General features: G+C 44.5%; 1 protein-coding gene across 3 annotated transcripts in view; it reads left to right on the forward strand.

The window, feature by feature from the left end:
- The first annotated feature begins 24789 nt into the window (after positions 1-24789).
- Positions 24790-25854, forward strand: part of LOC120317499 (ADAMTS-like protein 2) — a 47788-nt gene continuing 46723 nt past the window's right edge. For 2 of the 3 annotated variants that reach the window (XM_039364147.1, XM_039364148.1), the window contains exon 1: positions 24790-25624. In XM_039364147.1, the coding sequence (XP_039220081.1) occupies positions 25426-25624 (199 nt within the window). In that variant the 5' untranslated portion in view covers positions 24790-25425. The remainder of the gene's footprint in view (positions 25625-25854) is intronic. The other variant, XM_039364149.1, reaches the window with a different exon arrangement.

Raw genomic sequence — 25854 nt, forward strand, 5'->3', positions numbered from 1 at the left:
GTTGGTGTGTCAGCTCAGGCGGGGGACGGCTCCATTGTTTTCCTCGGCGGTGCCTCTTCAATATGTCGATCTCTGCGTCCTCTGCCAAGACGTACCATTCCTCAAGTCGATGAGGGTCCCCTCGGGGCAGGCAAGCATCATATAGATCATAGTTTAGTCCGTCTTTGAAATGGCCAAGGAGGATGTCTTCTGGCCAATTCAGTTTGCTGGCAATGGCCCGGGATTCTTGTGTATACTCAGCCACTGGGCGTTTGCCCTGCCTCATCGGTGTTATTCTTTCACGGGCTTTGCGATCAGCCAGGGAGTCTTCAAATCGTCTTCTCAACGAGGACATGAAACGGTTGAAGTTACTGAGTTCTGGGCATTGGAGTATGCAAGTTCACTACCCAAGCTCGCAGATGCGTCATCCAGGGGCAGATTGCACGATCCGGAATGCGGGCTTTGTCGCTGGGAATATCTTGCCCATATTCCTCCATGTAGCTGAGGACTTGGGTTAGGAAAAACCCCAAGCGTGTTGGCTCCCCTTTGAATTTCACTTCCAACGGTGGACGTCTTGGAATGGATCGGTGCCTCTGTTGTGGGTGGTAGTGCCTTCCGTCCAGATTGCCATCTGGGGTCCGGTAGGGGGTGGGAGCTCCTGGATCAGTAGATGTCCCTGGGGTTGCAGGTTCCATGTCCCCCTCGGTGTCTCTCCCTTTGCGGCTCCAGGAACTGGGGCGGCCGTAGGGTTCAGTATTCTCCTCTCCTAGGGAGCTGAGAGTTCTTTTCATCAGGTCAATAGCTTTCTCTAGGATCCAGTCTGAGTACGGTGCCCAGCTTCCTCCCTCTTCACTTGCGTGCAGGGATTTCTCCATCTCCTGCTTCCATTCTGGTTGCTTGGTCCCCCGTCTCAGGGTCACCTTTTTTGATTCCTTTCCCCACTCACTTTACTTTCCAACGCCCATCGACCAGCGAGGCTTGTGGTCCTGTGTCTCCACCACTTCTTCTCATGAGGAATCTGGCCTCTCGGATCCCAACATCTGGCAAGGTTCCAACTGGGTCAGCGGCTCTCTTTCCAAGGAGTTTTCCCCCTCTCTTGCTCCATTGTCTGACATGGTAAATTTTTGCAAAATCCCCCGGCAAGGGTCTTCCTTCCAGGTGGATTAATTTTGCAAGTCCTGTCTAATGTAAGGACCCACCCCACTTTGCATCTTAAGAAGACAGAACTCTTGGAATAATTCTTCCAACAGGAATCCTTTATTAAGAGAAAATGGTTGCAGGCATGCTAGACAGGACTTGGGGTTCAAGCTCTCCCATTCAAGGTTTTAAGGGGTTCCCCAGTAGTCCCACCCAATCAACCCCCCTTCCAGTGATAGTTTCAAGTATCACAATTCCACCCCCTTTCTTCTTTCTTCCATCTGAATGGAGACTTCAGGTAACTACATGAAAGGCAAGTATCCTGCTTTGTTATGATAAGGTTCTCTAGTGCTAACGCTTTGATGTTACAATAAACACACATTCAGCATTCAGCTCTTTGAAGTGTACTGAAGGAAGTGAGGGCCATAAAGCCCCTTTGTTCTCCCCCTTCTCTCCCTCTTATGGCAGAATCCAAAGAAGGCAGAATTGGGAGTTTCTATATTTGATAATTAAAGATGAAATATGATTGGATTCTGACACTTAGTCTCTTCCTCCTTCCCTCTCTCTCTCCCATTGTCCCTTCCTTCCTTCCTTCCTTTCCTTCCTTTCCTTCACCTCCTTCTTAGTCTCTTCCTCCTTCCCTCCCTCTCTCCCATTGTCCCTTCCTTCTTTCCTTCCTTTCCTTCTTCTCCCTCTTAGTCTCTTCCTCCTTCCCTCCCTCTCTCCCCTTGTCCTTCCTTCCTTCCTTCCTTCCTTCCTTCCTAAGGGGAGGGGGATAGGCTGCCAGCGTGGCTGGGGGCTTTACTGCTGGCAAACCTGCCTGTGCACAGGCAGAGACAGAAGAGAGCTTGCCCAGCTCACTTGCTCAGCTTCGCCGAAAGGCATGCAGCTTGCTAAGTTAGCAGAAGCTTCAGGATCAGCACCAGGCTACAGCTGATTCGTGCTTCTGCTAAATTAGCAAGCGCATGTTTTCTAGCGAGCAAGTTTGCTGGGCAGGAGCCAAGGAGAGCAGCTACAGCTGCAGAAGCACGGATGAGCTGTAGAGGCTCGCCTCGATCCTGGACAAGAGTGAAGGAAGGAAAGATGGAAGAGACAAGGGGGAGAGGGAGGGAAGAAGGGACAAAGAGGGAGGCGAAGGAAAGGAAGGAAGGGAGGGAGGGAGGGAGGGAGGAAGGGACAAGGGGGAGAGGGAGGGAAGGAGGGATAAAGAGGGAGGCGAAGGAAAGGAAGGAAGGAAAGGAAGGAAGGAAGGAAGGAAGGAAGGGACAATGGGAGAGGGAGGGAAGGAGGAAGAGACCAAGAGGGAGGGAAGGAAAGGAAGTTCTAACCAGGAGAGGCTTGCCAGCCCGGCTGCCGAGAAACAGAAGAGCGCAAAGCCAAGGAGAAGAAGGTGGCGGTTTCCTCCCAAAGGGGGCTCCTTTTCTCCACCCCTTCCCTGGGTTTGTGGGGAATTTCTCGTGACCAACGTTGGCAGGTGCTGCTTCGAGCCCGCCGTGAGCTTTCTCGCCCCCTTTGCTTCTCCCCCTCCCCTGCTTTCATGAGGATTGTGGCGCCCTTGGGAAGCCGATTGTGCTTTGAAGCTTAGGAGAGGAGGAAGAGTCCCTTCCTCCTTCCCTCCCTCTTGCGTCAGCTGGCGCAAGTTCAGGGGTCGCCAGCTGACAGGCGCAGGAGTTGGGTGCTGCAGCGGCCTCCCCTTCGCTGACCTGCGTGCATAAGAAGAAGTCAATCCGGTTGCTGCACAATGAGTCTCTGGGGAGGGCGGGGCCTTGCTCTGTGCCTGCACTCTTCATGCGCCCCCTGTAGGGCACATTTGGTAGAGTTCGTGCAGACTGCCACCAAGCAGCATATTTTCCACAAACAAGTGAGGTGGAGTGGAGGGGGGGAGGGAGAGAAGGCGGTTGACAAGCCCTGCCTAAGACCATTGGAAATATGTGTTTTCTGATGGTCTTAGGCGACCCCTGTGAAAGGCTCGTGCGACCCCCAAAAGGGTCGCGACCCACAGGTTGAGAACCGCTGAGCTAGATGGTTCCCTTGTGTATATTTGTGTGTGCCAGCAACCTGCCTGACAGAACCAGTGAGCTTAAGGATTGGGAAGCACGTAGAGACTATCTGCATTGTAGCCCGTGGAATGACTGAGGCTATGATCCTAGTCTGGCTGAAGAAGTGGAACCCTGCAGTACACTGGGGTGATAGCAAGTCAAGAATGAGAAGTAGGGCCGCAAAGCAGCAGGAACTGAGGAAAGCATGGGTGCCAGCCACAGGCCTGCAGTTAGGGAGGTGAAAGTGGAACTGGCTAACGCATTAACAGAGGGTGAGAGAACCTCTCATTCCGGAGGAATACTGCGAGCTCACTGAGGTGTTTAGCGAGAGGGAGTTGGATGTGCTGCCACCTCACTGTCCAGCAGACTGTGCCATTGAAATTATGTCAGGGGCTAAACTGCTGAAACCAAAGATGCATCCATGACACCCAGGGAGATGGAGGAGCTTAGGGGATTCATAGAGAAGAACTTAGCTAGAGGCTTCATCTAGCCAACCAAATCAAGGATGGCCGTTCCTGTGCTTTTCAGTGAAAAGAAAGACGGGTTCCTGATGATGGGGTGGACTATAGGGGGATAAATGCCATTTGCATGGAGAACATGTAATCCCTCCCCTGATGAAGGATATGTTGGGTTACTTGTCCAAGGGGAAGATTTTCACTAAGCTGGACTTGAGGGAAGCATACTACTGAGTGCAGATTAGGGAAGGCGATGAGTGAAAGACCACGTTCAACTGTTCTTTGGGATGCTACCAATTTCAGGTGATACCGTTTGGGCTGCAATTGATAAATGAAGTCCTACACAAACAACTATATAAAGGGGAGCTGGTGTATTGGATAATATTTTAATCTATATTGAGGCCATGGAAAGCTAGTGAGAGCTGTGCTAGAGAAGCTGCTAAAAGCTCAGCTGTACACGAAGCTATCCAAATGTGACTTCCACAAGACCAGGCTAGACTACCCCTTTATACAGGTGTTTGTGTAGGACTTCTCCAGGGAAGGGGTAGAAATGGACCCGGGAAAGGTGGGGGCAATCCTAGAATGGGAGGTCCCATGGACCAGAAGGCAACTGCAGAGTTTCCTGGGGTTCGCAGACTCCAATAGGCAGTCCATTCCCATGTTTGAAGATGGGGAAGGGGACGAAGCCCAGACTGAATCAATCCTTGAACTGGACCATTGAGTGCCAAGTGGCTTTCAAAAGGCTAGAGACTTTTTGCCGCTGAGCCAATATTGAGACCCCCGAACTCTGACAAGCCATTTGTGATCCATGCAGACGCCAGCGTTGTGGCAAGAGGGGCAGTTTTCATGCAGAAAAATGGAAGAGGAATCTTGTGCCTATGCATCTTGGTAACTATCTGACACCAAGAGATGGTGGGCCATCTGGGAGGAGGAGGCTTATGCTGTCCGCTGGGCCCTCCTCATCTGGAGGCAATTCTTAGAGGGCAGTAAAATCCCCCAACAACAAGAACCTGGAAGCACTGAAGACCCCAAGAAAACTGTCCCCTAAGCAGGTCCAATAGGCTCAATATTCAACCATCAACTTCACCTTATATATTATTTACCGGGAGGAAAGAACTTCCTTGCCAATGCCCTCTCAGTCCTGCCTCAATATAACAGCACTAGGAAAGAGATAGTTAATCCTATCGTCCCATCTAAGCAACTTGTGGCACCAACATGCATGAGACAGCCACAGAAGGAACCCCCTCAATCAGGAGGAGACTCACTGATCCAGAGATTAAGAGAAGCCCTGAGAGAGGATGAGAGACATAAGAGAGACTTGATGCTGAAGCAAAGCTTAGCACGGAAGGGGAGTAAAATTTATGTCCCAACCAGCCAGAGAACCATGGTCCTACAAAGGAGTCACGACATGAAGCCAGCCAGGCATTTTGGAGTTGTAAAGACTCTGCACCTTATAAAAAGGCAATTTTGGTGGCCAAGGATAAAGAAGGACATAGAATACTATGTGGTGAATTGCACTGTATGTAAGGACCTACCCCACTTTACATCTTAAGAAGACAGAACTCTTGGAATATCTCTTCCAACAGGCATCTTTATTAAGAGAAGATGGTTGCAGGCGTTCTAGACAGGCTCTGAGGGGCCAACCCCTACCATTCAGTGTTTAAGTGTTCCCAAGCAGCCCCCACCCCACCGTCCTTCCAGCGATGATCACAGGTGTTACATTTCCACCCCTTTTTCCTCACTGCCAGCAGAAGGGAGACTTCAGAGAGATAGTAGATGAGAGGCTATAGCCAAATTGTTATGGTCGGTCCTCTTGATAAGAATCACATCCAGTCCGTTGTAGTTTAAATGAAGGAAGTGAGAGTCATAAACCCCCTTGCTCCCTCCCCCCCTTTCATAGTATGACAGAATCCACAAAGAGTAAGAAATGGATCTTTTTTTAAGAGTAGGTAGCTAGAATTGAAATGTAAGTGGATTCTGACACTGTATGCACATCTATGAAGTGCTTGCCAGGGAAAACCCTTGGATTGCTGCAGCCAATAGCCAACCCAACTCTGCCATGGGAGAAGATAGCCATGGACTTCATAACTAAGCTGCCAGAGAGTAGCAGGAACACTATAATATAGACCCCAAAGGGAGTTCAGGGTGGATGATAAAGTGTACCTTTCCACCAAGTATTTAAACTTAGGAAAGCCCTGTAAGAAGCTGGGTCCTAAGTATATAGGTCCTTTCTCATTGTGCATTTTATAAACCCAATAAGCAAGCATGCAAGCAAGCAAATAAGTAAGCAAGCAAGCAAGCAAGCAGAGCAGGTTTCACTTCTTCTGTGCCAATGTAAATTTTCAGTAAAGTATTATACTCTTGGTAAAATCATGTCCCAGGAGTTTCTTTTTCTGGAAATGCCAACTGGACAGTTGACATTAAACCAGCTCCCTACCTGGACCCCACCAGGAAGTTGGAAGCTTTGAGATGTCAGCAGCTGACAGAGGAACAGATGGAAGAGTGAGACCAGAGGAAGGCTCCTCAAATTGCCTCCCATGTATCTAATAAAATCGGCTCTTGAAAATTTTGAGCCCATTTTATCATACAATCTTTAACTAATTCCGTCTCTGAATCCAATTCCACTAAAACATTATAAACTCTCTTTATATGAGCTCGATTTTGATCTCTAATTTGTTTTATCAAATTCTGATCTTCCAAAGTAAAACCAACCTTTTGGTCTAAACTCCATCTATCTAACAATTGCCTATACTGAAACCAAGAGTAATCAATATTTTCTTGCCTTAATTCATCTAGCGATTTTAATTGCCAATTCTTCCCTTCCAGTTTAAGCAACTGATTATAAGAAATCCTATCCAACTTCACGTCTCTTGATATCCCCTCTACAGCGTGTCCAGGAATCCCCCAAATTGGTATTTTATAATTTAATCTATAATAATATTTCTTCCAGACACGCAGTAGAGCAGTTCTTAAAATATGGGACTTAAAAGCCCTATTTACTTTCTTATTATAAATTAAGTAAGCATGCCATCCATATAGTAAATCCCATCCCTCCAAAAAAAGTATATTTTGATTTGTTAAATTAATCCAATTACTAATCAATGTTAAAGCCACAGCATCATAATACAATTTCAAATTAGGCATCTTAAGTCCTCCCCTTTCACGTACATCCTGAATAATCTTAAGCTTAACTCTTGGTTTTTTCCCTGCCCAAATAAATTTATTGATACCCTTCTGCCATTCTTCTAAGTTAACATCTTTTTTCAAAATAGGTATCATTTGAAACTGAAAAAGAAATTTTGGTAGAACATTCATTTTAACAGCAGAAATTCTTCCTAACAAAGATAATTGTAATTTTTTCCAATCATTTAAGTCCTTCTGCACTTTAATCCATAATGTCTCATAATTATTTTTATACAATTTTTCATTAGAAGCAGTTATATACACCCCTAAATATTTGACCTTTTTTACAATTTCAAATCCAGTCAAACTAACTAACATTTCCTTTTCCTTAATAGTCAAGTTTTTAGATAATATTTTAGTCTTATTATTATTAACCTTAAAACCAGAAACTTGCCCATACTGAGTTATAATTTGTAACAAATCTAAACCCAAATTAATCGGTTGAGATAAAGTAATTACCAAATCGTCAGCAAAAGCTCTTAACCTATAATCCTTCTTATTTATCATTATTCCCTTTATTGTAGTTGATTCACAAATTTTTATTAACAAGATTTCTAGTGTTAAAACAAACAATAAAGGAGATAACGGATATCCCTGTCTTGTACCTTTTCCAATTTGAAAAACCTCTGTTATTCCTCCATTAATTATAATTTGAGCCGATTATTGTTGATAAATGCCCCTAAGGGCTTGCAAAAATTTATCCCCAAAATTCATCTCCTCTACTACTCTTAACAAAAATTGCCAACTTAACTGATCAAAAGCTTTTTCAGCATCTAAAAAAATCAAGGCAGCAGGAATCTGGTTATGTTTATCCAACTATTCAATTAAATTAACAATTTGTCTAACATTATTTTTCATATATCTTCCAGTTATAAAACCAGATTGATCATTATGAATCACTTGTTTCAAAACGATCATCATTCTATTCGCCAATATTTTAGAAAAAAAATTATAATCTGTATTCAAGAGAGATATAAGTCTATAATTTTTTGGTTGAGTAAGATCTTGATCTTCTTTTGGAATCAGCGATATAAACGCCCTTTTCCAAGATGAAGGTAAACCCAATAATATACTATTGAAAAGTTCCTTTAATGGTTCTAGCATTTCCTCAGATAATGTTTTATAATAAATTGCAGTCAATCCATCTGTACCAGGTGCTTTGCCGACTTTTAATTGTTTAATAGCCATATAATTTCCTCCGAAGTAATTAAACCATTAATCTCATTTCGTTGGTCATTTGTAAGCTTAGGAAAATGGGCTTCTTGTAAATACTTATCTATATCCAAATTCTGTATCTTTTCACCAGCATATAATTTTGTGTAAAAATCTAAAAAAGTTTTTTTAATCAGCTCTTGCTGAGAAACCACTTTACCTTTGTAATTTATTCTTTCTATAATCCTAGACCTCTGTTTCTTCCGTAATTGATAAGCCAACCATCTACCAGGCTTATTTGCATTACAAAAAGTATTATGTTTCATATAACGCAGGTTGGTTGCAACCTGATCAGCCATTAACATATTAAATTGTTCTTTAAGCATATTTATAGAGGCCTTCAAATTGTTATCCAAAGGATTCAAAATTAATGCTTTTTCTTTCAATTTAATCTCCTCCTCCAGCTCTTTATGTTTCTGCAATTGATTACGCCTATAGGCATTATTCATTTGAATCAAAACTCCTTGCATAAAAGCTTTACTAGCATCCCACACCATCGTCATTGAAGTACCCTTATACATATTTAAAGTAAAAAATTCTTTCAAATATTCTCTGCACTTCTGTGAATTTACCAAATACTTTTGGTCCTTTAAAGCTATATGAGTTTCCTGCAAACATACAACATCATTGTTATGTTGCTTCAAATAATGAAATACTTTCCTTTTCTGTGGAGAATTCAAGCCATTAACATTCCAAATCAGGAACCTTGCCATCTTTTCCGGCCTGAAGCCTGGAAAAGATTGCATGAAGATCTGCTGTTGAAGATCTCTTTGGTCTTGCTCCTCCCATAGGCTCAGAAGTAATGGATCCTTGTGTTAATACTTTTGCCTCCATCTTCTGTTGCTTCTTCTCCTTACGTCTATGAGCTGCTCATGTTACTCTCTGTTCCTTTGAAGTTTCTTTTATCACGAAAGGCTGCTGTAAAAATTCAGTCTGTATTTCTTCAGCACCCAATGGGCTGTTCTCTCAACTTCACCTCTGCAGTTTTAGATCGTGGAGATGGTGGTGAGCTTGCTCCCAGGACAGACATATAAAACCCTTTCGCCTTGGAGATTGTATTAAGTCTGTAGCGTGTCCCCGCATAGCTCACCACTATTCCAATTGGGATTTCCCATCTAAATGGAAGCTGACGTTTTTTAAGCTCATCTGCCAAAAAAGCAAAATCCTTCCTTCTTAAAATTTTTGGAGGAATTTCTTTTAAAATTATAACATCTTGATCAGCAATCTGAAATCTCTGCTTATAAAACGTATTATTTCATTACGTAGAGATCTCCTTGCAAAATAAATCACCACATCTCTCGGTAAATTTCTTTGCTTTGCGATCCATGAATTAACTCTGAATATTTTTTCTATATCTCTCATTAATTCTTCAGATTCACACCCCAAAATCAAAGCTATATCCTTTGCCACCAGCTCTCTCAAATTTTCTTGAATATTTTCCTTCAAGCCTCTGATTCTTAAGGCAAATTCCATTTCTCCATATTGAGACATGATAATTTCATCCTGTGACATTTCCACCTTATTTTCCACTTTACCAACACGGTCATCCAGCTCTTCAACTTTCTCCATAGCATCGTCAATACGATCGTTCAGTCTCTCAATATGGGAGGCAAGTCCTTGCAAAGTAAGTACTATATCCTCCCTCATTACTCTATTTCTATCTTCCAAATCTCCTTTAATCTGAGAAACTGCTTTCCCCAAAGCATCCTGTAAATCTCTTATCGTAAGTGCTGGTGGGGGTGGGGAAGGTGGTGGTGACCTGGGCTTAGCTTGTTGAACAGTCTGTGTAACCAGAGAGGAGATCGAAGCCTTAGGCACAGCAGAAGTTGTGAGACGCTTCGAAGCCATTTTAGTTTAAAAAACTTTTTAATATCTCAAAAAAAGGGGGGAAACCCCAGTTAAAAAAGAAAATCTAAGAACAATAATTATCCTTTAAATCAATACCAAAATCATACTTTATATCCAAATGTAGCCAAATGTAACCAAATGAAAGTTATTTCTCTCCTTTAACTCGCAGAGAAAAGAAACACCCCATCGCCATTTTAACTTCTTTTATAGTTGAAAGGAGAAGATTAATTCTTTCCCAGAGTTAAAGTCCAAAGTAAACACAATTATAAATTCTCCTGGTCAGCTCTGTCTGCTTTAAATTTTACTTACAAGTTCACTTTAAATGCAGATGTGGAAGCAGCGTTTTGCTTTGTTCAAAAAAAAAAGAACAAGGCATCTGAGATGTGGAGTAAGCCTCGGACTCCATGAGAGCTCACCCTCCGACCCAAAGAAAAAACTCTTAAGGGTCTTGGGGAGCTCTACCACTATCCAAGGAGAGCTCACCTCCTCCCCTATGCCCAGGGAGAGAGGTTCCGAACCGTGGATCAGCTGTTGTCCGCTGTCTCCGCGGTTTTGACACTTTCTCAGACAGATGGCTAGAAAATAGCCGCCATCGGCGCTGCCAGCACCACCCAGTATTATAACTCTGAATGTTGGATGGGCTTGGAAGTTATTCTAGAAGATATATCTGTATTGTACCCTCAGTCTATAGTGGTATTATTAGGAGATTTGAATGCTCGGCTGGGACCCTCTTTGTATGAGCTTGCCCAGAAGAAGGGAGGCCCAGGGGAATTTTTTAATAACCATCCTCAGTGCCTCTCGAGAGACTGCAAAGGTAATGCTGCTGGCCTGCTCCTAGTCTCCTTAATTTTTAAGGGTAATCTCCAAATTCTGGGAGGTAAGGATAAGAATTACACATATCCTTACACATACCACTCGGCCAATTCAAGCAGTGTACTGGCTCTCTTTTGTGTGTCTAGAGATAAAATTAACCTCTTTTCGGAGGTCACAGTACACCTTAGCGACAATAGCGACCATCAGCCTGTAAGCGTGATACTGCGAGGCCACTCAGATTTAAAACCATATAATATGGCTGATAGATGGCTCATCAAAAAAGTAGAGGTGACCCAAAATAAAAGGTTAATTTGGGCCAAAGTTGATACTAAGGCAATACTAGAATGCCTTAAAACAGAGAATGCTATTAAGTGGGCTAGAACAATCCAGTCATCTACTACTGACTGGATGTCAGCCTTCAATGCATTCTCCAATCTGTGTAACATTCTGAAAAAACAGCTAAACCTGCTACAAAAAGAGCCCGAGTGGGTAGACCCCGCTCATTTGATCCTGAATGCCAGCGACTGAAAAAGAAATTGAAGGCAGCCATGAGGCTTGCCCAGAAGAATCCTACTGCCCATGTACAAGCTAAGATGTTGCACATAAGAGGGGTATATAAAAAAACTATAACATTAAAGAAAAAAAGCTTTGCTATTTCAATTTGGTCAGAACTTGAGTTGGCTGCCAGAAGTCATAACTCAGTAATATTTTGGCATTCTGTAGCAGGTGTCCTGAAGGAGCGGAGATTTGGAGAATTATTATCAGTGTTTGGTTCGGAACCGGTAGAGAACCTGTCTTTAAGCAGTGATTTAGTAAACCCTAGAACTTCCCCCTCTTGGCCACCAGTCTCAGAAAAGGAGATAGAATCCATCATCAAAAGTTTAAAGAGCAATAAAGCCCCAGGTGAGGATTTTTTACCAGCAGAATTAACACCTGCCATATACCAGATGGGTGGAAGATGGCAATAGTTGTCCCCATATATAAAAAAGAGAATAATAAGGACCCTGGTAATTATAGGCCCATTAGCCTGATTGATATTGCAACAAAAATATATGCTAGGTACCTTTTAAATAGAATTGAAGTCTGGGTAGAGGAAAACAATATCCTCACAGAAGAACAAGCAGGTTTTAGACAAAGCTGATCTACTATTGATAACTGCTTTGTCTTGATCCATCTAATTGCCAAATATGCCTATAAGAGAGACCCCTGTTTGCTGTTTTCATAGACCTTACAGCAGCATTTGATATGGTAAATAGAGAAGTACTATGGAGTAAATTGACATCTCTTAAAATAGAACCCAGACTCCTGGCTTTGATTAAAGCCCTTTATACAAGTACCTGTTTGAGGGTGCGGTATGGGGTTAATGGGGCTCTGACTAACAGGATTCACACCAATAAAGGGATAAGACAAGGGTGTATCCTGGCCCCATTATTATTTAGTTTATATATCAATGACTTGCCAGGGTTAATGAAGGATCCCATGGTACATATGCTGATGATCCTAAATACTTACTGTAACAGCTTGCTTTATGCCGATGATATGATTTTATTATCATATTTACAAGTAGGATTATGTAGGCTATTAAGAAGATTCAGCTCTTACTGTCCCGATAACTCTCTAATCATTAGTAAAACTAAATAAAAAATAATGGTGTTTGGAAGACACCATCAGAGACATAAGTGGCAATTAGAACAGGTTAACACCTTTGTATATCTGGGCGTAACTTTTTCCAAGACTGGATCTTGGATTTGCCATCATCAACAAAGTACATTTAGAGCAAAAGCCTGCCTGAATCTGCTCCTTAAACTAAAGAACCATAGTTACCCAGGGTCCTTAGCCCCATTAATTAAGGTATATAAAGCAAAGGTTACCACTATGCTCTTGTATGGAGCAGAAGTTTAAGGTCTTTACTCAACCACAGTCTTAGAACAAACAGTCCCAGCATTTGAGATGTATTCTGGGTGTAGATCCAAGAACATCTGCTGCAGCAGTTAGAGCTGAATTGGGAATTCATACAATTCATGCTCTATCCAAAATTAGAGCTTATAACTACTGGTGCAAAGTCAATGAAATGGAGACTGATAGACTCCCCAAGTTATGTCTACTAGAGCAAATAAAATTACAATCACAAATCTCCTGGATCACCAAACTAACAAATTTTATAAGAAGCTTTGGTCTTCCTGTCTCTTGTGTAACAGGAGAACAATTCAAAAAAAGAGCTGCCCAAAGAATTAAGGATATAGAAGCACAAAATGATATAGTGATCCTTAGTAAGGTGGGTAACTTGAAATGGCTGAGTAAATATAAACATACCTTTCAAGTAGACAGCTATTTGAAGTTACAACTGCCAAAACACCTTAGGGAGATATTTACACAAGCGAGATTCGAACAGCTTGACACAATGGTCAGATATGGGAGATTCCATTCTATACCTTACAATGAGCGTCTCTGCATTTGCAGAGCTGCAGAGGTAGAAGACCTCGCTCACATACTATTTGATTGTTGCCTGTACAAGAGGGTGAAAGACAGGTATCTTGGTGAATATACCAAATGAATGACTCATTGGGATCCCCATATCAAAATAACTTACCTTATGTGCGGCCAGAACTTGAAAATAACATTTAACGCAGCTCAGTATTTAAACAAAATGGTTCAGTTGAGATCTGCATATGTGGGACTGATTGGGGTAGATTGCAAGGGTGACTCCAAGATATAATTTTATCATATTTTATCTATATTTTAAATTACAGTACTCTTATTTTAATTTCATTTTAGACTGTATTTTATTCCAATTTCATTTTAAGTAGTATTTTACTATAATTCCCTTTTAAACTGTATTTTATCAAATTTTATTTTAAACTGTTTTTTATCAAACTTTAGTAATAATTTGTTGCTGGAACTTTGCACTTTGATATGGTCCAAGGGCTAATCAATAAAGATTTATTATTATAAAGATGACCTAGCATCAAAAGAGGGCTTAACATGGAAGGGGAGTAAATAGTATGTCCCAGCCAGCCAGAGAACCTTGGTCCTGCAGAGGAGCCATGATGCAAAACCCACGGGGCATTTTGGATTTGTGAAAACCCTAATGTCATGGTTCCGACAGATGAAACCCTTCAAAAGAACTTCGAGGCATTGGTTCCTTAAAGAATCTTTTATTCGGGGGAAAAAGTATTGGCACTACATAGTTGAAACCAAAAACTAAATTCCCCTCCCCTGGATACAAAGTAACAATGTACAATTCCCACCCCCAATAAACAGTCGTAAAGCATATTCCCCAATAAGGTTAAAACACAGGCTTTCTCCCCAGTTTTTCAGCCCACTTAAACATTATCAGCTCTGGGCCCAGTTTGTCCTTGGGTTCCCAGGACAGAGTTATTGTTATGGCTAACTGAGCTCACATCCCAAACCCCCCTCCTTGCACCAACTAATTCTAAGAGTAAGAAAAAGAGAAAAGAGAAAATGACTGCATTTTCATCTGTCATCAAAGCAAGTATATCCGATGATAGCAGCGTTGACATCCAGCCCCCCTTACAAAAAGGACAAATCCTGTAAAGCAAACAAAATCATAAGTTAGGAGTTGCTTTTCAGTTTATTAGGGTGTTTCTTATAGAATTTGCTAATGAATCTGTCAACTTTTACCTCGCTAGACTTAACCCAGGTGGCCTCAGACAGCGGATACCCTTACCATTGCACTAAATACTGTAACTTTCCCTTAAAAAGTCTAGAATCAAGACTATGCTTCACTTCATAGTGAATCTGTTTTGCTATTACGAGAGGTCCAGGTGCCTTCTTAGGGGGAGGCTGTAGGAGCAAATCCCAAAAAGTTTTCAGCAAGCTACAATGGAATACAGGATGAATCTTTCCTAAGAGTCTGGGAAGCTTTAATTCTACCATGAGTGGGTTAATGATCCTTATGGGGAAGGGTCCTAAATACTTTGGTCCTAATTTCTTACTAGGTAACTTAAGCCGTAAATACTTCGTGGACTGTAAGGAACCACTTCAATCCACATCTTAAAAAAGCAGAACTCTTGGAAACGGTTTCTTCCAACAGGAACTTTTTAAAGAGAAATTGATAGTAGGCATGATAGACAGGATCTGAGGGATTTCATTACAAACCAATGTTTTAAAGTGTCCCTAAGCAGCCCCCACGCCGTAGTTCTTCCTGGCGATTCAGACCAGCAGATTTCTAGGTGTTAAATCCAGGAAGGATAACATCAATCCAGCTCCATTGTACATGATCATTCAACAGCTTCTCACACCTTATTTTGATGATGGATAAAAAAACCAGATTCCAGAGGCTGCATCTTTTCACCACCACCCTTCCTAGCTGGCCGGTAAGGAGGAGAAGTTTAGAGGGGCATAGGATAAAAGGCTAATGATTACATTGTGATGGTTAGCAGACCCGAGGCGAATAAACAAAAGATTACTTTGTAGTGAAGGAGGAAGTGAAAGTAATAAAACCCTCATGCATACTCCCCCTTCCCCCTTAGGAGTATGGCAGGATTCAGGAGAGGGTAAGGTTGGGTTTTTAGATTAGAGGGGATAGATAGGAAGGAAATATAGCTGGATTCTGACATTAAACCTTTTCCCCAACTTGGAATGATCTTTGAGGAGCCCTCTTCTTATCTGCTTGCTTTTTATATGTCTCTGAAGCCTTTTTCAAAGCAATTTTCGTGGTTTTCCAGAACTCTTCCCACCCCTTCACCACTAGTCAAGTGTTTGGGAAGTGGAGGGTCCCTGAGGATATTTGGGTATTGGGCTGAACTCTTTTCCAGTGGCCACTTTAAAAGGTGTGAAACTGGTGCTGCTGTGAACAGAGTTATTGTAGGCCACCTCTGCACATGGGAGGAGGTCAGTCCAGTTTGTGTATCTCAGATGCTACGTGTCTGATAATCCACATAGCATCTGAGATACTGCTCCACCCTTGAGTTCGCAGATTCAGTTACCCCAGTGGTAGACAGGTGAAAATCCAACAATATTCCTTGAGATCAGTCAATTAGCTTAAGAAAACCCCTCCAAAACCTGGCTGTAAACTGCACCCCCCCAGTCTGAGATTATATGTTTCGGTGTGCCATGCAGTCTGTGGATGTGTTTCAGAAACATCTTGGTTAGTCACTGGGTGGACAGGAGCCCTTTGCAGGCACTAAAATAAGCCTGCTTTGAAAACAGATCTATCACAGTCCAGATAACAGTATTTCCCTTGCTTTCAGGTAAGTCTACTATAAAATCCATAGCAATTTCTTCCCATGGTTGGGAAGGGTCCGCCACCAGTTGTAATCGTCCAAGGGATTTCCCTGGGATTCTTTTCATGGTGGCACATGCAGCACAACTCCTGATATATTTCTCTACATCCTGTTTCAACCTGACCACCAGAATTGATGGCGGATTAGGTGTAGTGTTTTTAAATATCCAAAGTACCCAGCCTGTTTTACATCATGGCCGAGCCAGAGCGCGTTAAGGTGGAGGGTTTCAGGTAAGTACAACTTTCCCCCTTTGTAAGTCAAGCCATCCCTGCATGTTAGGGAAGTTTGACTGCCTTTGAACAGTCAGTGAGGAGCTCCTATTTTATTTTCTTTGCCCCAGGTCGTCGAGGTTTGGGGCTCTCAAAGGTGAGACTCTGTGCAGCGCTAGTTGAGAAGCAGTTTGTGGAATAGACATAATTGTTTCATTAACCTTTTCACACTGGCTCTTGTATTGGGGCAGTCTGGATAAAGCATTAGCTAAAATGTCCCCCTCCCTGGTACGTACTATAGCAGGGCTTTTCAACCAGTGGTACGGGTACCACCTGTGGTACATTGGCACCTGGCAGGTGGTACGCGACCATCCTAGAAAAGTGGGTAGTGGGGGAGGGGAATGAGCTGAATCGGTGGCAGCTTCGCACAAGCCTGAGTGAGAGATGGCTGGAGCTGCAGGGCTGTCAGGGCTCAATGGAAGCACCAGGATCAGCGCTTCTTTGGGACTGTCAGGGCTCAGTGGAAGCACCAGGATCAGCGCCAGGCTCCAGCTGGAGCTCAGCGCTGATCCTGGTGCTTCTGCTGAGCCCTGAAGAAGCACCAATCAGCTGGAAAGTAGCACTGATCCTGGCGCTTCTGCCAAGCCCAGAAAAAGCGCCAATCAGCTGGAATGTTGCAGCATCTCCAGGGTCTTCTGATTTACATTTAGATGCTTGGCAACTGATTCATATTTATGATGAACACAGTGTCCCAGGGTCATGTGAAGTGACCAAAACCTGCTGCAACCCCCCAGCAGACGGGGGGAATAAAAACCAAACACCCCCACCCCACCCCCACTGCCAATCCTCAACAGAAATGCTCACAACAATGAAAACCTCAGACAGGAGGAAGAGCACCGCCGGGTGGGCAGGCAGGTGTCTTGCTCGGCTGTGTTTTGGGCAGCACTTTTTTCAGTGCTATTGTAACTTCGAAGAGTCACTAAGCAAACTGTTGTAAGTCGAGGACTACTTGTATTTTATCACTTTTTTCCATTTTTTTTTGATCATCAAGTTTTTGGCACCTCGCTAGGCGACTGATGGTACTCGGATGTTGCCATATCCTAAAAATGGTACAATGGGTGAAAAGGTTGAAAAGCCCTGTACTATAAGGTGAAGTTAAATCGGTTAAAGTATTGTGCCCATCATACTTGTTTCAGGGACAATTTGTGGGGAGTTTTCAGTTTTCAGGTTTTTGTGATCAGTCCATACCTCGAAAGACACCTTGCTCCCTTCTAGATAGTGTCGCCAGTTTAATAGAGCCCAACAAATTGCGAAGGCTTCCTTCTCCCACACAGCCCACCTCTTCTCACACTCAGTGAATTTTTTTGAGGTGTAGGCGCAGGGCTGCAGGACCCATCCTGGTTCTTTTGCAACAGTACGGCTCTGACTGCCACATTGCTGGCATTGGCTTGAATCACAAACAGTTTCCCTGGGCAAGGATGTTTTAAGACCAGCTCGATTGCAAATAGCCTTTTCAAATTCTCAAAAGCACTTTGACAATTTAAAGTCTGGCATTCAGCAGTTTCTTTAGTACTTCTCTCACTAGTTTTACATGGTGTATATCAGGATCTCATCAGGTTACACCAAAACCCCTTTGTACAAATGGTCATGTAGTACCTGGTTGATCAGCTAAATGAAAACAGCTGAAGCCTCCTGTAGTCCAAACGGCATGACTTTAAATTGGTAGCTCCCCATGGGACAGTTAAAAGCAGTCTTCCACTCATCTTCCTCTTTTATCCTCACTCAATAATATGCCTCTCTCAGGTCCAATTTAGTGAAGACACTCCCCTTTGCCAGGTGGGTTAGTAAGTCCTTCAGGAGGGGGAGGGGTATTTGTTTTCCACACTCACAGCGTTTAAACCTTTATCATCTATGCAGAGACAAAGCAACCCATCTTTTTTTTTTTAAATAACACTGGGGCTCCCACCTGAGATTTGGCCCATTCAGTAAATCCCCTCTCTAGGTTCTTGTTCACATACTGCTGCATTTCCTCCATCTCAAGGGGGGATCACGGCATACATCCTTGGTCTGGGAGTTTAGCTCCTGGTAACAGTTCAATAGAGCAATCATTAGGCTGGTGGGGAGGCAGGGTGTCACATTCTTTCTCACTAAATACCTCTGCTAGTATTTAGTGAGAAAGTACTCATCCCCTGGTACTCACTGGGGATGAGGGGCTTGCCTGGTTGGAATAGAACAGCTATTTCTGCTAGTTCGTTAGATGGGCTAGACTCTTTGGTAATGTCAGTCGAGTTAAGGGGGAGCTTGGGTCCTATAGGTAATATCACAGTTCTCATTCCCTTCTCCCACCAGATAAATGGCTTCCACTTGTCTAACCAGGCTAGCCCTAGAATCATGGCCTCAGTCATTCTTGGAGCCACCATGAAGCAAATGAACTCCCAGTGCTCACCTATTTCTAACCGTATGGGTTCAGTTAATTGCGTGACTAAAGTTCCTTCAATGAGGGAGCCATCTTAGGGATTATGAGCTTGGCAGGCAGAGAAAAAGGTGGAACGGGTCAACTCACCATCAGGTCGTTCTCTCCGTCATCTCTGTCATAGGAGAGCAGAGCGGTGGCAGGTCCGGTTTGGGCCTCAGCACTCTTCTGCATGGACGACGTGACTTGAGCAATAGGTTCCTGCGTAATCCAGTTGGATTTCTCTTTCGCCAGCTGCTGGGGCTGGTTTCTTCTTCGCTAGTGGTCCCAGTCTATTCTGCTGTTGAGGGTAGGGGACTGGGCAACTCGCTGCTCGATGTCCCTGTTGTCCACATCTGAAGCATTTAATCGATGGGCCTGCAGGTGGTTTTGGGGTTTTCAGCAGTCATGGCGGTTGGATGCTTTGGGGGGGGGGCATTTGGGTTGATCTGGCCTTGGCCCGGCTCCTTGCAGTGGTGGTTTCTTATAGCGGGCAAGCTCGATGTCCAGCCTTACTGCTGCCTGGTACCATTCTTGCAATTGATTAGGGACTGCTCGATAGACACAAGCCTGGGAGAGGTGATCATCCAATCCCTCCTTGAAATGATGGACTAGGGATTGGCCGGCTATCTTGTGAAACTCTTGCACATATTCCAGTGCAGGCTTGTCAACTTGTCTTATCTTATGAATTTGCTCCTCCGCTTTGAGGGCTATGGATGGGTCCTCGAACCTTACTCTCAGTCCAAGGAGGAAGAGGTGGAGGTCCCCCAACTCAGGTGCTTGCTCGTTGTATAAATTGTTCAGCCACTCAGATGCTTCCCATTCCAAGTTAGTTGCAACCACATCGACCATAGCGGCTGAATTCGGGTAGAAATAGGCACAGTGATTCATATGGGAACACACTTGGTTGAGGAAGATGATCAGCCTCTCCGGGTCCCCATCAAAACTTGCTCTAAGGGGTGGCGCCATCAGTGGTTGCTGTGCTCCCCAGTGAGCCTGCATTCCTGGTGGTTCCTGGTCTCCCAACTGTGGATGTTGCATCCCCAATGGTTGTTGACCTCCCCATGGTGGCTGCGGCATCTCCAGTTGCTGCAGGCTCCCCAGTGGTTCAAATATGTTCGGAGGCTGTGGCCACCCCCAAAGCTGTTGCTGCACTGCCGGCGGCTGCTGTCCCCCCAGCAGCTATGGCATCCCAAATTGCTGTAGGACCCCCAGTGGCCTCAGCAGCTGCTAAACTAGCACCCCCAATTGCTGCAGGCCTCCCAATGGTTGCTGCACATTTGGGGGCTGTTGCCATCCCCACTGCTGCTGACCTACAGGTGGTTGTGGCATCCCTGGTTGTTGTAGTCCCCCCCTGCGGCCCCAGTGGTGGTTGTTGCAGAATCCCCAGTGGTTGCGGCCCCCTCAGCGGTTGCTGCACGTTCAGAGGTGGTGGCCAGCTCCACTGCTGCTGCTGCACTCCCAACAGTTGCAGACCCCCTGGCGGCTATATTATCCCCGGCTGCAGCAAGGCCCCCATGCTGTTGCTGCACCACTAGCAACTGTTGGCCTCCCAACTGTGGGGCCTGTGGCATCCCCCATTGCTGTAGAGGCTTCGGGCTGGGTGGCCGGTAGGCATGTCTGTCTGGGCTTCTGCTGTCTCAGTGACAGCTCGGGATCTCACTGGTGGTGATCTGGGCTTCTGGAAGGGCGACAGCGATCCAGGCTGCTATGTCTGGAGTGGCGACTGGAGCTGTTCCTCTCTGCAGGGCTGGAGGCTATTGTAAGTGGCTTCATGGATGGGGGAGCTGCTTGCCCTGTGCAGGTGGGACTGGGGCTTTTCCTTGGTGACTGCCCTGCCGATCATCATGATCTATCACGTATGGAGAACAGGAGGGTTGTTCCCCACTTCTCATCTCTAGTTCCTCAAATCTCTCTACCAACTTCTCCACTGATTGACTACGGACTGCAGACAGTTAACTTCCACTCACCAGAGTCCTCAGCAGTAGTCGATTTCATGGCTCTCCATTGGTCCGTGGAACGCGGCTTGTGAGAAGCCTCTCTTTGCAGCTTGACCTCGTCCACCTTCAAAGCACTTGATTCTGGCAAGTCTGTCTCGAGGTGTCTGGAGTCTCCACTGGGTAGGGTCTAGTCTGACGACCAGATCAATTGTCCTCATGGCTTGGGTCTTGCCCCCACCTGGGAGACCTGAAAAATGTCCTTCTCCGCCAGCGCGCTGGCCTGCGCTACCTCCTCTGAGGTAGCAGCCATGGAGGTGCTGCTTTCAGGAGCCCCTTCCTTTTCCATGTTGAGATCTTCCTCCAATCTTTGTTGGTCTATGCCTCGACTCTAGGGACAGTGACTGGAACTCAGGTCCCCAGGATGGCTAGGTAAAAATTGTAGTCTTTAGTTTAATGTCATGGTTCTGACAAATGAAACCCTTCAAAAGAACTTTGAGGCATTGTTTTCCTTAAAGAATCTTTTATTCGGGAAAAAAAGTATTGGTACTACATAGTTGAAACCAAAAACTACATTCCCCTCCCCTGGATACAAAGTAACAATGTACAATTCCCACCCCCAATAAACAGTCATAAAGCATATTCCCCAATAAGCTTAAAACACAGGCTTTTTCCCCAGTTCTCCAGCCCGCCTAAACACTATCAGCTCTGGGCCCAGTTGTCCTTGGGTTCCCAGGACAGAGTTATGGTTATGGCTAACTGAGCTCGCATCCCAAACCCCCCTCCCTGCAATACAGTATCTAGTACTATGGAAAGGCTACCCATTAGCAGACACTGAGTGGGTGGCTGTCCCTATTAGAGCAGCAAGGTTAGTTAAGAAATTTCATATTAGGTATCCTCAATGGCCCCATTAAGGAATGTAGCAGTAGTTGGATTGTACGGAATAATGTGTATGTATGTATGTATGTTTAATCTTGTTCCAGGTCTACCTTTCTTCCAGGGCGGGTCGGCATATCAAGACTGATTCACCATTTCACCTACATTTTCTTCCTTGCTTGACCAGGAAGCTTGGCAAGATTGTAGAATGCAAAAGTGGGAGGGATAGTATCTAGATAACCAAGACATCTTTGAGAGCTTGGTGCTAATAAAGCCAAGGTCACTAATGCAGGTGCTCAATGGAGAAATGGACTTTTCCCATAACAAGAAGTATTACTATTGGACAATTTGAACACTCCGTAGGTGGGGAAAGGGAATTTATTTTTTAATTAAATAAGCTTTTGAGCAGGAAAACCAGAGCTGATTTCACTTCTTCTGTGCCGATGTAAATTTTCACTAAAGTATTATACTCTTGGTAAAATCATGTCCCAGAAGTTTCTTTTTTTGGAAATGCCAACTAGACAGTTGACACCATCCTCTGCAACACTGGTGGAATAGATGGACTCACTGAGAGGCACATGGGTTACTGTCTGCAAGACACTAGGGAAAGCAAGAGAGGCCCAGAAAAAGCAAGCTGATCGGAAAAGAGCCCATCAAAGGGAGTTCAGGGTAGATGATAAAAGTATATTTGTCCACCAAGTATTTAAACCTAAGACAGCCCTGTAAGAAGTTGCGTCCTAAGTATATAGGTCCTCTCTCCATTGTTCAGTTTATAAACCCAGTGACAGTGTAGCTACAGATGCCAAGAAGTCTTAGGTGGGTCCACCCAGTGTTTCATTGCAGTGTGCTAAACTCCTTTTGAGATTCCAAGCTAAGGCCAGTCAGAGGGACCCCTCCATCTCCAATCCTTATAAAAAGGGAGGAACACTATGAGATTAAGGACATGTTGGACTCTAGACACCATAGGGAAAGTTGCAGTATCTTGTGCAGTGGAAGGGGTATCCTATAGAATGGGTGGTGTCAAAGGATGTTAAAGCAGCCAGACTAATAAAGAAGTTTCACGCCAAGTACCCTAAATGACCAAAGTGAAACAGTGTTTTGTAAATTGCAAATTGTTTATGCTTTTGTGTATTTGAGTTCATTCCAGATGTATCGCTTTCTCGGGGTGTGTGTGTCAGCATGTCAAGAGTGATTCACTAATTTTTACTCCACTCTCAACTTGACAACAATTGGGAGGGGGGTGATGGACTCACCTGTGGTGGGAATGGAATGCCAATAATCCATCTGCTGATCATGAGACTCTGCTTCCCCCTCCAAGGACACACTATGCAGGTGATTGAACGATCCAGGCAGTTGCCATAAGAAATGGAGCGTAGTGATTGGACAGTGCAATGGACTAAGGAGAGTGGTCAAAGGGGGAATTCAAATTTATATGGACATTTGAGTGGGAAATTCAGAGCTAGTTTTGCTTCTTTTGTGCCAATTTAGTGTATTTAATAAAAGTATTATTTTGGGAAGAACAATGTCCCAGGATTTGCTAGCTGGACATCTGACACAAATGCCCTGCAGCTTTGGAATCATGGCTCTTCTCCAAGATTAGTAATCTAGCTTTCAGGAACGTATAGCTTAACCCCTACCCAGGCTAGACCCTCTTTTATTGTACATTCATTTTTGTGATCTTGGAACCACTTGTCCCCTTCTAATGCTGCCATTACTTACAACTCAACTGAGGTCATATCCCTCATTGGAACCATTGGGGGTGCCTATAAGGAAACTTCTTAGCTAACCTTGCTGCCCTAACATCAGAAGAAGCCACCCACTCAGCATCTGCTAGCGGCCAGCCTTTCCACAGTATTAGGTATTGTAATTTTCCCTTGTGATATCTGGAGTTGAGAATCTTTTTGATCTCATAGTGCTCCTCTCCGTTAACTACAGTGGGAGGTTCTTGGACTGGCCTCAAGCCAGATTCGTAAAAGGATTTTAAAAGACTACAATTAAATATCAAATGGACCCGCCTGAGGTTTTTTGGCCATTTCAGCTCCACTGTGACAGGATTCTTGATCTGAATGATTTGGAAAATCCCTATATATTTGGCACCTAACTTTTGCAAGGTTGCCTCAGGTTTAGATACTTGGTGGGTAGATACATTCCCCCACTCTAAATTCTTTCTGGTGGTCATTGAGGCAGATGATCAGGATGTCTTGTGGCCAATCATTCAGCCGTCAGGTCAGGTCGTGGAACTCTTGGGTGTACTCGTTATGCTGCTTCAGCCCTGGCTGATGGTCTTGATGTGGTGCCTGACTTTGCAGTTGGCAAAAGGGTCTTTAAAGCTCTTACTGAGTGCTCTCATGAAGGGATCAAAGTTCCTCAGCTCTGGGGCATTGTCATTGTGGAGGGTGAACATCCACCTCGCTGCAGCCCCTTCCAGGGCCATGGTGACACATCTCACCTGGGACAGGAAGAACCTCAACTGCTGAGGATCCCTGTCAAATTTCATGCTCAGCGGTGCAATCTTTTGGCTTTTTGTCCTTGCTGGCGCCAGCACCTTAGGCCCGCATAGGCTACCCCTCCAGGTACTGGGGTTATCGCTGTTGCTATTACTGCAAATCCAGCTCCCCTGCTACCTGCTGCAGTGGATGCAGTTGCCCCATAAGTCCGTGAGGCTGGATGCGGTTCATCATCAACCCCCCACATAAACTTGATTGCTTGCTCCATCATCCAATTGGCCTGGCCATGCTTTCTGCCTACCTCCTCCTCCTCCTCCTCCAGCTCCACTCTCTGTTCCTCTTGACAGCTGCCATGGTTCCCATCAGTAAAAGTCACCCCTGTAGGTTCTTCTTATCAGTCCTCTTTCCTCCCAATGCCTAGGAACCACTTGGGTCTCCGCAGGTCGTTGTAGCTCTCCGCTTCTCTTGTCCACTTGGAGAGATCCAGCTGGGAGGGGGCGTGGACAAAGCCTCCAGCATTTGATCTCCTGTTTGATCCCTTGAGCCAACATTGTGGGTATGGTACCCATGGTAGAGGTGATACCCTTTCTGGATTGGCTACAATTGCAGATTCTGCTTAATGTCAGACCTGCCCCAGTTTGATCTCTTAGTGCAGTGGTTCTCAACCTTTTTAATGCCGTGACCCCCAACCGGTCGTAAGTCGAGGACTACTCAACTGGTCGTAAATCAAGGACTACTCAATTGGTGCAGCACAGTTTGCAGAATGGGACTTTTGGCGGGCTCAGCAGGGCAGAGACAGCCTGGACAATTCCTATTGGCTTTTGAAAGCCAATAGAATTAGACTCTATTCAAGAGAGTCTATTCTATTGGCTTTCAAAAGCCAATAGAATAAAAGGGAGTAGCACAGCTAAGGAAAAGGGGAAAAAATGGTGGACTGTGCTGTTTGGCGACCCCCGTGAAATGGTCATTCGACCCCAAATGGGGTCCCGACCCACAGGTTGAGAACCACTGTCTTAGTGAAATAAAACTCTCAACTCCATTTGGTTAAAGTGAAAAGGCACTTTTACTGAGACACATTGCAGTAAAGTCAAGCAGAATCTAAAATCCCTGTGCACCATTACAGAACTAAAACTCCTGGTTTCCCCTAGCCTCCCCCTGCCCCCGTGGTCTATCTGTGAGTAGCCAATCCAGCACCACAAAAATGTTTTGGGAAATGCTGAGGTGTTTGTGCTGGTGAAATTCCACTCTCAAGGTAGACAGCCTTGAAGATGCCAGCCTAGCACGAACTGGATTCCAAACCACTCTGTTCTTTCTCACATGACAATTCCCCCTCCCAATTTCCTATCATAAAGGTATACAGCTTTATTTCCCATTTGTTCCCCCCCTTCCCCAATTGATGGCAGAACACCAGCAAGGTGTCAAACTGAAGGGGGTGGATCTGAAGTCACTATTTTCAGCTCTGTTGTAACTTTGGTCATTAAATGAATGGTCATATGTCAAAGATTACCTGTACTAACACTTCTCTATTTAGAGATTTTGTTTGGCTTTGAACTGGAAGGTATGTATTCTTTGAAACTCCCCCTTTAATTGTGATGCCCAAGCTTGGTTTTTTGAAGGCAGGTGGGCAGCTGGAGGAGCAAGCAGGGCAGGGGCTGCCTGGGCTTCACCTGGATTTCTCTTTCTTCCAGCAATGTCCTCCAAGTGGAAGGAGCTTCCGGGAGGAGCAGTGTTCCTCCTTCAACTCCCGGGTCTACAACGGCCGCACTTTCCACTGGAAACCTTTATATCCAGGTAACCAAGTGGCGCTCTTTGGTGTTTGCAGCACAGAGCAATGTTGAAGGTTTAAAATGAATGAGGCTAGGAAAAAGGAAAATCTGTGCAAAGTGCTTTGTGTTTTGTTATTTTATTTTTATTTTAAAGATTTATACAGCCACCCATTTTGTAAAATGCAACTGGCTAGCTTTCAGGAAGCTTAAGTGGGTGGACCCTGCTGTTCTCCAGGGGAAGAGTGTCCACAGGGC

Source organism: Crotalus tigris, unplaced genomic scaffold (genome assembly GCF_016545835.1).
Source record: "Crotalus tigris isolate CLP2741 ecotype Arizona unplaced genomic scaffold, ASM1654583v1 scf7180000019674.86956, whole genome shotgun sequence".
Lineage (NCBI taxonomy): Eukaryota > Metazoa > Chordata > Lepidosauria > Squamata > Viperidae > Crotalus > Crotalus tigris.